Here is a 12,500-nt window from a genome sequence, read left to right on the forward strand (position 1 = left end):
TCTCCCCCCCCCCCCCCCTCTCCTCTCTACCCCCCCCCGTACATAATAAGATGTACATAATACATAATAAGATGCTATGGAGACATTGTTGGTATTTATGTTGTTGCCTTGGGGGGAACGACTGGTTATGTGTGTGTACTAGGTGTTTCTGTGGGAGATTATATTTAATTTGTTTTAAATTCTTCATTCTTCTTTTAATGGTTCCCTTGTTCAGTGTATCATCTGCACCGTCTCCTGATTCAACCGTGAACTGTTACAACGTTATTAATAATCCCCTTCTTCCTACAATATCCCTCATAATCCATGGTTACTCTCTCTCTCTCTCTCTCTCTCTCTCTCTCTCTCTCTCTCTCCTTTCTCTCTCTCTCTCTCTCTCTCTCCCTCTCCCTCTCCCTCTCCCTCTCCCTCTCCCTCTTTCCCTCCATCTCTCTCTCCTTCCCTCCATCTCTCTTTCCACCTCTCCATCTCTCTCCCTCCTTCCCCCTCTCCCCCACGCTCCATCCTTCTGTCTCCCTCATTCCTTCACCCCATTTCTCCCTCCCTCTCTCCCACCCTCCCTCTCCTTTCTCACAGACTACCTTCCATCTCTCTCTCCTCTAGCTGTGATATAGATCCTCTCTCTCTCCTCTAGCTGTGATATAGATCATCTCTCTCTCCTCTAGCTGTGATAGAGATCATCTCTCTCTCCTCTAGCTGTGATATAGATCCTCTCTCTCTCCTCTAGCTGTGATATAGATCCTCTCTCTCTCCTCTAGCTGTGATAGAGATCCTCTCTCTCTCCTCTAGCTGTGATATAGATACTCTCTCTCTCCTCTAGCTGTGATAGAGATCCTCTCTCTCTCCTCTAGCTGTGATATAGATACTCTCTCTCTCCTCTAGCTGTGATAGAGATCCTCTCTCTCTCCTCTAGCTGTGATAGAGATCATCTCTCTCTCCTCTAGCTGTGATAGAGATCCTCTCTCTCTCCTCTAGCTGTGATATAGATCCTCTCTCTCTCCTCTAGCTGTGATATAGATCCTCTCTCTCTCCTCTAGCTGTGATATAGATACTCTCTCTCTCCTCTAGCTGTGATAGAGATCCTCTCTCTCTCCTCTAGCTGTGATATAGATACTCTCTCTCTCCTCTAGCTGTGATAGAGATCCTCTCTCTCTCCTCTAGCTGTGATAGAGATCCTCTCTCTCTCCTCTAGCTGTGATATAGATCCTCTCTCTCTCCTCTAGCTGTGATAGAGATCCTCTCTCTCTCCTCTAGCTGTGATAGAGATCCTCTCTCTCTCCTCTAGCTGTGATATAGATACTCTCTCTCCTCTAGCTGTGATAGAGATCCTCTCTCTCTCCTCTAGCTGTGATAGAGATCATCTCTCTCTCCTCTAGCTGTGATAGAGATCCTCTCTCTCTCCTCTAGCTGTGATATAGATCCTCTCTCTCTCCTCTAGCTGTGATATAGATCCTCTCTCTCTCCTCTAGCTGTGATAGAGATACTCACTCTCTCCTCTAGCTGTGATAGAGATAGTCTCTCTCTCCTCTAGCTGTGATATAGATCCTCTCTCTCTCCTCTAGCTGTGATAGAGATACTCTCTCTCTCCTCTAGCTGTGATATAGATCATTTCTCTCTCCTCTAGCTGTGATATAGATACTCTCTCTCTCTCCTCTAGCTGTGATAGAGATCCTTTCTCTCTCCTCTAGCTGTGATATAGATACTCTCTCTCTCTCCTCTAGCTGTGATAGAGATCCTCTCTCTCTCTCCTCTAGCTGTGATAGAGACTCTCTCTCTCTCTCTCTCTCTCTCTCTCTCTCTCTCTCTCTCTCTCTCTCTCTCTCTCTCTCTCTCTCTCTCTCTCTCTCTCTCTCTCTATCTCTCTCTCTCTCCCTCCTCTAGCTGTAATAGAGATTCTCTCTCTCTCTCTCTCCCTCCTTCCAGCACCAGCCTCTCTCTCTCTTGACACCTCCTATGATAAATCACCTTTTATTGTCCCTGCTCTCTTTTCATCCACTGCTCCGTCTATTCGCTCCACTTTCAACTTCACTTCCATGTTCTTGTCTAAGTCAACCCCCCCCCCCCCCCCCCCCTCTGTCCGCCCCTCCCTCTCTCTCTCTTCATTAGGAGAACAAAGGGAGGAGGTGGTGGTGAAGTCGCTGCTATTGTTCAGCCTTTAGTATGATTACATTATCTTTACGGGCTCAATGGGGTTAATCAGTCGGAAGTAATCCTGACTGTGTGTGTGTGTCTGTGTGTGTGCGCGCGCGTGCGCGCGCCTGGGGTGGGGGTTTGTGCAAACTGTGTGTGTGTGTCTCAAAAGGAGGGAAACTCTGCAACCTGCTTCTGTGGAAATTAAACACAGACACACACACACAGACACACGCACACAGACACACGCACACAGACACACGCAAACACACACACACACACACACACAGACACACGCACACACACAGATACATACACACACACACTAAGGCTGTACCCCGTTTTTGAGATTCGAACTTCGTCAGGGTTTTTCCGAACGAACGTTCGAACCTTCGTTTTTAATTTAAAAAAATAATTTAAAGGGGAACTATCTTATAAATGGCCTTTTTGAGTGTTTAGCATTGTTTCCTAGCTATGTGAACTTATATTAATATGATCTATGTCTCTAATTCTCATATTGGCGCATTCTTCCAATTCTCCTCTCACAATATTCACCCTCACTGAACTGAGTCATCTGAAAATGTGCTGATATGTGATGTCAGAGAGAGACACAGCTGCATGTTAATGGAGACGTGCAGAATGAGCTGCACACAGTTCTGCTGCCCAGGCTCAAAACGGCTCGAGATCTTGAGGTAGAAAAATGCTGTTTTTGAGGACTTGATTAGAAATACAAAACAATGAATAAAAAAAAAAAAATTACAGAGGTGTTCCATAGACTCACATGAATTGTGTAAAAGTGCCCAAAATAGTGAAAGAAATTGTAAAATAGTTCCCCTTTAAAAAAAAATCATTTTTTTAAATATTTATTTTAATTTAAATTTTTTTAAATAAATATCCTCAAACTAAATCCTCAATTTGAATAAAGTGATTAATCTGATTAAATTAGTATTTTTTTTTTTTATTAAATCAACTTTCCAGCCCCAGCCCAGGGAGAAGCCCCAGCCCAACTAAATCAATTAAATTCTTTAATGAATATAACTCATCAGTTTTTTTTATACTATAATATTAGTGTAGCCTAATCTTTATCTGCAACTGTGATGAAAAACCAGAATAAATATATATATATTTTTTTATAAAAAATTCTAATGTTGATTTAGGATTCGAATGCCAACGTAACGAACGAAGGTTCGAACGTTCGAACGTTTGGGCTCAGCCCTAACACACACACACACAGAGCGTGGAGGAGATTGAAAAGAAAAGTGAAAATCCCAGGACACAGATTTGTCACAATGTTGCTGGTTGTAATGACCCTTTAGTTGGGCCTGCAATCCACATGGGTCTGACCAGCCACTCAGTGTGTGTGTGTGTGTGAGTGTGTGCGTCAGTGAGTGAGTGTGTGCGTGTGTCAGTGAGTGTGTGTGTGTGTGTGTCAGTGTGTGTGTGTGTGTGTGTCAGTTAGGGCTGGGCGATATGGCCTAAATATGATATCACGATATTTTCTGACCTTTCAGCGATACACGATACACATCACAATGTTTTTCTTTTTTCCCCAAACAATTCATTATGAGGCTTACCAAGACAGTATTTGAGTTTGCAAGCTAACATTAAAGACAAAAGACTCATGCATTTAGCATTTTTATATTAGATTTAGATGATTGGATTCTTAGATTATATATTTAGCATTTTAGCCTTTTGTTTTTTTAGATTATATATTAGATTAGATTTAGATTATTATTAGATTATATATTTTAACAATTTATTTATGTATACATTTATTATTTGAATGGCTTAAGGCTATATCTGTACTTGATGTTTGTTTGTTGTGTTGCATACTTGAAATAAACTTCAATCAAATCAAATCAAACCCCCCCTCTTAAAAACAAAACCTGTGTTTAACCTAGCCATCTATAAAACATCATGCTAAAACTGTGAAACAAATGTCTTACTCCCCTAAAGAAAGAAATACATAGCAAACATGACGCAGTTATCCAATAGTGCTGCTGCTTTTTATTTTGTTAAAATCTTTTAGTTAATAAGACTAAAAGACTACAATATGACTACAACGGTTTCATGACGGCTTCCTGTCCTCGCCGGAAGTGCATCAGATACCTAAATTAACTTAACGTTAAATGTTCAACAACAGAACAGATTGCTGCTAATTAAACACTTCATGGAAACGGAGTAACGTTAACGTTATGTCGAGTTCATACGTGTAGTGTAGTATGAACTCGACATAACATTAACATTACTCCATGTCCACTCTTGCGTCGCAGATGGATGGTACACTATGTTAGCTCCGTAGCTAATCCGCTCATAGACTAATTTACCGATAGCAGTACTGTTAACGTCGGAGCTTATCAATACTCTGGGTTTCGGGGGGCATCCCTAGCACCGAACCACCGCCTCTCTGTCTCTGGCTAGGTGTGTGCGCTTGCGTGCGTGTATGTGCGTGTAGATGACGTAATTTGGGCAAGTGTGTGTGTGACTGACTTTTTTTTCTGCGAGAGGGAGAGGAAAGCATTTAGCACTCCGCTTGTAAGTCTCATCTCAGCCGCGGCGGCCTCTAACGCGAGGGCAAAACATCACGATATCCACGATACGTTTAAAAAGTGTATCGTTAAAGGCCAACTTGCAGGTTGTATTTTTGTTCAATAAACAATGTGACTAAGAAGTGCCGACAAAGGATCAATGGATAGAGTTGGTAGAGGGGATACAGGAAATGGAGAGAATCACACATCTGCTGAGGCTGCAAGAAGAAAAGTTTGAATGGAAATGGGGAAAATGGGAAGAATACAGGAGGGGAAGTAACGACATCACAGAGGTTTGAAAAGGATACAAGGAAATTAATGAAAATGTAAATAAATAATGCAAATGTAGAATGGACCGAAGGACCCATGCCACACTTTTTCTTTACTAATCTTTTGTCTATTTATTTTATATTTATGTACTGTTGAAATGTATTGTCTATGAATGTTGTATATGTATGTTGTTGAAAAAAATAAAAATAAAAACTTAAGTTTAAAAAAAAAAGCCTTGCTACTACTAGCCAAGGAGTGATGAATGAAAATGTATCTGTTTCACCTAACACTATTGCTCCGTGATCATAGCCATTCATCTCTGAAGCTAACCACTATTTGTAAAAGCCACAACCACGTTACCATATTTGTAATAATGTAAATCATTGTGTCGTTGTACATATTGTGTATACAACGTTAGAAGCTAACGTAGCTTAGCTTGGTAGCTATTGTGCTATCAACATGCCGCAACGTGAAGCTTGTTAGCCGGCATGAATGCCCGATTTTAAAATGGTTCTCTCCTCTTTGTATACCTTTGTCCTCACAAGTATTCTGCCAGGGAACTTATGGACACGACAATAGTAGTAGTTATAAGGTGTTTGAGCTTGTAACGTTAGTTAGCTCATAGCTATCGTGGTAGCCAGTTTCGATGAACAAGCTACACGTCGCGGCATGTTGATAGCACAATAGTAGCCCACTCTGTGCATCACCTGGCTACCACGATAGCTATGAGCTAACTAACGTTACAATGATCAAACACCTTATAACTATTACTATTGTCGTGTCCATAAGTTCCCTGGCAGAATACTTGTGAGGACAAAGGTATACAAAGAGGAGAGAACCATTTTAAATCGGGCATTCATGCCGGCTAACAAGCTACAAGTCACTGACTGTGATGCACCGAGTGGGCTACTATTGTGCTATCAACATGCCGCGACGTGTAGCTTGCATGATGCGTGTGCAGTGCTTTGCCCCACAGGTCTGAGACGAGGACCTGCACATGATTTTACTCGTTCCCCAAACTCTTCTACATGCCCCGATCTAAAATGGTTCACGACAGTAGACATACTGCTAACGTTAGCCAGCGCCATATAGCCAGTAGTACTATGACCCGGACGGGCATAAGGCATAAGTTGCCTGAAGTGACGTCACGGCCGTGCTAGCGTCTGATAAGCTTTTTGACTTGCTCCGTGCATGTTATTCGTGTGTGGACCTTTTTAACCCTTTCTGAGTGGCATTTCCGGTGTCAAATGAAAAAAATTATAATAATTAAATTAGATACCAAGGATGTAAACTACCCATAATTGCAGAGTAGGGTTTAACCTGCAAGTTGGCCTTTAATTAACTGTACCCGATATTTATATAATATCGTCATATCACCCAGCCCTAGTGTCAGTGTGTGTGTGTTTCAGTGTGTGTGTGTGTGTATGTATCTGTGTGTCAGTGTGTGTGTGTGTGTGTGTATGTATCTGTGTGTGTGTCAGTGAGGACAGCTGCTCCGGCCGCCCGCTGCCTGTTTACGTTTCAGATGAACGTGTCTGAGCTGTGTGTGTGTGGGTCAGTGTGTGTCTGAGCTGTGGGTCTGGGCGTCCAGCTCAGTGAGTCTCTTTTGTCCCGTCCGTCCCCCCCTGTCGGGCAGACGTTCTTTGTAGCCGCCTATAAGCGTAACATTGAGTTTGGACACAGTTTTGGACACAATCACGATAATACACAAGATGTAATCATGTCCTCTCGTCTCCCCTCCTCCTCCTCCTCTGTCTCTCCTCCCTCCCTCCGTCCATCTGTCCATCCCGGGTCTCTCTCCCGCCCCGCTAGATTGAGCTATTAAAGGCTGACGTCTTTCTGGCACCAAGAACCGGCTTAATTTGGTCTCCCGCTCACCGCGCCGGCGCTCTTATAAACTTAGCCAATCTGTCTTCAAAGTCTCTGCGTGGCTCAGAATCAATAACACATTTAGAGCCACATTAGAGCACTATAGCACTTCAGACGCTATGGTGCTCTTAGGGTACACTATATACGCTTCTCCAAGAGTGCATCAGAGGCACTGACTGTCCGCGCGGTCCGGCTCACTTGATCCCGCTTCAAAGCACCGCGCTGACCACGCTTTGCACTGCTGCGGTCAGGCGAGCGCTACCGGAGTCTCATGGCCGGGACAGAGAGACTCAGAAGGAGCTTCTATCCCTAGGAACTTACACATATTCATTCATTCTATCCCCCCCCCAACCCACTCCAATGTACAGTTTCTTCCCCTCAAATGTATATATATTTTTTTAATTATCTCTTTCTCTTAAACTACTGTATATTTGTATATCTTGTATGTCACAAATGTCTGGATGAAACAGTACTGTATATCTCTATGTCATAAATGTCATGATGAATTGAAAATGGGGGACCCTGATGTAAACAAGACGAAAGTCTTTCTCTGGTCTGCATCCCCTTAACAATTGTGTGTATTGAGCCGTACTGTATTTGACCCATTCTGCAATCTGTTAATAAAGTTTTCAATCAATCAATCCGGCAAGCGCTACCGGAGTCCCATGGCCGGTACAGAGAGACTCAGAAGGAGCTTCTATCCCCGGGCCATCAGGATGCTCAATGTGTGTGAGTGTGTGTGTGTGTGTGTCTGTCAGTGAGTGTGTGTCAGTGTGTGTGTGTGTGTGTCAGTGAGTGAGTGAGTGAGTGAGTGAGTGAGTGAGTGTGTGTGTGTGTGTGTGAGTGAGTGAGTGAGTGTGTGTGTGTGTGTGTGTGTGTGGTAGATGGTGTAGTTGAGGTGTGTTGGAGCGGCACAGTGAGGCAATCACTGTGCCTCACAATGTCATTCTGAACAAGTTCATGGATGAATCAGCCTCTTTCTTCTCTTCTCTCGCTCCTTTCTCTCTTTTCTTCTCTTCTCTCGCTTCTTTCTCTCTACTTTCTTCCCAACGCTTCCCTCTATTCAGGAGATTGGACGCAAGGTAAGTCTGAAAGTCTTAAACTTCAGTAGATTTCATTTTTTACTTCTTGGTCTCTTCTTAGACTCTGTCTCTCTCTCTCTCTCTCATATGCATGATAGATCACTCAATCTTCTTTTTCCATGCTCTTTTGTTCGACGTGTTCCATTTTTCTTTTGCTAGTTGCGTTCACCGCTCTCATATTTTTCGATGTGACCCTTTTCTTTGTGAGGCTTACAGATGAGATGACAATTTAACAAAACAAACACACAAAAGAAAAACATGGGTAAGATGAGTCGGCCTTCAGCCGGGTGACCTCTAAAGTTCACTTCACCTTCAAACAACACCTTCAGCTCCACCATCCGTCTCCCTGCTGTCGCCCGACACCACCGCCTTTAGTTTGATATGAGCTCACCAGGTTCTTCATGTCTGGTCATTTTTAGCATGGTGTTATTCACTGTCAAAGATGCAAAGAAAAATCATAATTCATATTCCCCTTTGTTTCCTCACAATTTAAGCAAGCCTAGTAATAGACACAATATTTCAGGAATACATTCACTGAGGTCCATAGATGTCCCTAGATACCAAGAACATGCAAATGGACCTTGTAGAAGTGGAGCAATATTCCATTTACTTAGGTATGTATTTTAGGCGGATTTTCTGAAAATAGGGCTCCGGGGCTTAACACATTGGGTGCCATGCCCCTTTGCCCAGATAACCCCTTGAGTGCCAGCGCTTTAGTCAATGGGAGGTCGGGGATATTTGCGAACGCTTAAACTATATCTTAAATTATGGCTATGGGTCTAAAACACCCCTCGCTTATCAATGACTTGCTTGCAGTCAACATGTACGAAACTGATTGTTTTTTCATCGGTACATTTCCGCTTTTATACCGTTTTGAATATGAGTATAGTTTCGGAGAGTTCTAGTAATATCAGAGAAATTCCGCGATAATAGCCCTTTAGTGGAATACACAAAACACATTGTAATTTTTCGGCTGATTTATGAATAGTTTTCAAATAAACGCTAGATTATCGATAGTACCGTACTTTTCGCACTATAAGCCGCACCTGACTATAAGCCGCAGCAGCTAAATTGAATGATGTGTACATATATAAGCCGCACTGGACTATAAGCCGCAGGTGTTTTAATGTTTAATTACCATATGTAATTAGCCTTGGGACACAATACTGTCGGACAAATAACAAGCATTAACTCATTTACAAGTTGTATTAAGTTTAGCAAATAATGGAACAGATAAATAACCTTTCAATGCAGTCAAAAAAGCAATATTTAGATGTTTACATTTTCGAGTTTGGTCACGTCGAGTCACATATAAGCCGCACCGTTATATAAGCCGCAGGGTAAAAAAATGGGGAAAAAAGCCGCGGCTTATAGTCCGGAAAGTACGGTATATGTGTACTTATGCACGCTAGAGAAGCGGGCTGAAAAATCTATTATCCATGACCTGGTCAGCACTAACGTCATACACGCACGCACACACACACAGACACGTTGTGATCGCTATGAAAAAAAACATCTGCTTGACCCAATACTGGTAAAATAGAGTCCTTACCTCACATCAGATGTTCTGCAAAAAGATGAATCCAATTCCTGATCGCCATTCCAAATATTGATCGCGTTTATTGATCCAACGTTATAGTCCGAAACACATAATCGAAAGCTGCTCCGAGCCTCCCCAGTGAATGTGGTAACAGACACTGCTTGCCACAGATGGGGAAACCCTGGACCGGACTTTTTTTTCTGACGCACATGGCCACTCAATCCAATCCAATGATGTGCAATACCATCCGGGAGACGATAGGCGGCGGTATTTGCCCTTTTCGAGCTCGGAGCCATTCCCAATCATAACGTCAGGCTGGATGGATGAAAAATGAATGGATATCGCTAATAAAAGAAATGGCGATTAAATAACGAGAACTCGTCATTGGCACTCAACGCATGGCGAGTTAGGACGAGAAATCGCGTCGTTGGCACTCAAAGTGTCAAGAGGTTAACCAGGTCCCACTTTAACCAGGTCCCACAGGCTCCAACCTTAATTGCGTCAATAAAGGTATATTCTTATCTTCACCTACAGTTTCTATTGGTCCTGAAAACGGCGAACGTACGTTATGAATTCCTTCCGTCCCTAGATCAGATCTGGTTCAGCGTCCCAGACACTGTTCTTATCGCCACCTGGACGCCCTTCAGGGCCGCGCACCGGTCCTTTCAGGAGGGAGACGTCCTTATCTCCCTCCGCAGATCAGCCGGCCGGGGGAGTCAGATGTACGTTTAGTGAAGGTCACGTTGGAGGAGGTGAGGAGATGGATGGGGCTCTGAGCTGGTAAATATAAGCCCGGGGTGGTGACGGCTTCTGTTGTTGGTGGAGAGCCGATGTTATCCCGCTGACCGTGTGCTGACTGGAGGGGGGAGGTGTGTGTCTAATGAGGAGGGGACAAGGATCACACACACACACACACACACACACACACACACACACACACACACACACACACACACACACACACACACACACACACACACACCAGCCATGGTGATAGAATGAACTACTCCTGAGGAGACCTTGAAAGGACCAGAGGACGTGACCGTAACGTCCATCCTTCTACATGACCTTTCCTTCGGACCCATTCCTCTCCTCAGTGCCCATCTGTCCTCTCCTACTGTCTCCATAGGGCCTCAGCGTCCTCTCCTACTGTCTCCATAGGGCCTCTCCTTCCTCTTCATCCATACAACCACCATCTCCACGTCTTTATAGAGAAGAGTGTCGTCATGTATCATCTGTTCTTCTGGACACATCTGTCTGGGTTACTGTTACTGTATCTGTCTCTACTGTACGTCTGGCCTGTGATCACACTCCACTGGAGACCTAAGTAATGTTGCTTTTTCTCCTCTTTATCTGTGTGTCTGTACGTCTGTGTGTGTGTCCGTGTGTCTGTGTGTCTGTGTGTGTGTGCGTCCGTGTGTGTGTGTCTGTGTGTATCCAGGCCAGGCAGCTGGATGCTAGAGATGCAGAGCTGAAGAAGCAGGATGCTTTCTACAGGGAGCAGGTGGCCAGACTGGAAGAGAGGGTAAGAACAAAGATACTGAATATACAGTAAGATAACTAACCACTAACAGTATAGACTGGAGGAGAGGGTGAGACCAAAGATACTGAATACCGTAAATCCTCAAATATAAGACAGGTCTTCTATTTACCTCAGCTGCAAAGAGCACCAGGCCTTTTTTAGAGAGAGGCTTATATAAGAGGCAGGCCTTAATTTAAAAAAATGACACTCATGGACATAATCCCTTCATTTTCAGACTTTTATTGCATTATTATTATTATTATTATTATTATTATTATTATTATTATTATTATTATTATTATATATATATTTTTTTTTTTTTTTTTTTTTTTTTTTTTTAATACATTGTCTGTCTACATTTATTTAGACTAGCATTGGTATTTAAATATTGAATGCAGTTGAGTAATTGTGGGATTAACGCGTAATTCACACACTGAAGTTGGAACTGTCTATACTAGGTTGTGGGGTCCGGGGACGGTTTAGCGTGTGGTACCTTCTCGACTTCCTCAGTTGAATCGAGTTGTTTACATGCAGTAGCTTTAGCTACTAACGTTATCATAGCATCATGGTCTGTAATGTGTCAACTGGACAACGCCAGCCTCGTCTGCCAATGCCATATAGATAGCGAACGTTAACATTTGCAAACGAAGTCAACGTCATCCAGCTGACACCACAGATCTACCATATTATGACAACGTTAGCTAGCGGCTAGCGCTAAAGCTAACCAGAGGGAAACGTTAATGTACGGTAGTCAGTGTAGTGGGAGGCAGCACTTGATTTCCATTGGCAAGAGTTTATCTCATTCTATATCACGACACGAAAAATAAAAAAAATACTTTTTTTTGCGACCTTATATTAGAGACAGGCCTGTGTTTGTCTAAATGCATCAACACCCCCCCCCCCCCCCCCCCCCCCATTATAAGAGGCCCCTCCTCTATTTGAGGATTTACGGTATACAGTAAGATAACTAACCACTAACAGTATAGACTCTGCGTTAACTCTTTAATTGCCAGACCTGAGATATATATGTAATGGAAACCTGGCACGTTAGCTTCAAGGCCAAGACTAATAGCTGGCACAAGTGTTTCCCCTTGGCCAGTAGAGCAGCATTTAGCTTGTGTCTGGTATATGTTCAGTGTGTTTCTGTACTGTAGTGTAGTGTTGTCACGATACTGGAATTTCGACTTCGATACGATACCTTGAAAAGTATCGATACTTCGATACCATTTCGATACAAAAAAAAAAAAAAAAATATATATATATTTTTTTTTTTTTTTTTTTTTTTTTTAGAAAACAAATTTAGCTTTTGTTGCTGGTTGATTCTCCTCAGCTTCTCTCTGGTACTATAAGAGAAGATAAATATAACACTTTTAAAACCCTTTGGGTAACGTTGTGTCGAGTTCATGCGTGTACTAGTGTAGGATGGGCTCCGCTCGACCTAACGTTGGAAACGGGGTAGTTGTGTCGAGTTCATGCGTGTACTGGTGTAGTGTGGGTGGGCTCGGCTTGACGTTACTCCGTTTCCATGAAGTAATTATAAAGCTAGCTAGCATAAGCTAACG

The 12,500-nt window shown here is 43.0% G+C and overlaps 1 protein-coding gene across 1 annotated transcript in view; it reads left to right on the plus strand.

Annotated features, from left to right (window-relative positions):
- chchd3a (coiled-coil-helix-coiled-coil-helix domain containing 3a) overlaps window positions 1-12,500 on the plus strand; it is a gene marked incomplete at both ends in the record, with an annotated part of 89,964 nt that overhangs the window by 48,825 nt on the left and 28,639 nt on the right. The window contains one exon of the mRNA XM_084330931.1: window positions 10,858-10,941. Coding sequence (XP_084187057.1) covers window positions 10,858-10,941 — 84 coding nt within the window. The remainder of the gene's footprint in view (window positions 1-10,857; window positions 10,942-12,500) is intronic.

Source organism: Notolepis coatsorum (assembly GCF_963971535.1).
Source record: "Notolepis coatsorum genome assembly, chromosome: 15".
NCBI lineage: Eukaryota > Metazoa > Chordata > Actinopteri > Aulopiformes > Paralepididae > Notolepis > Notolepis coatsorum.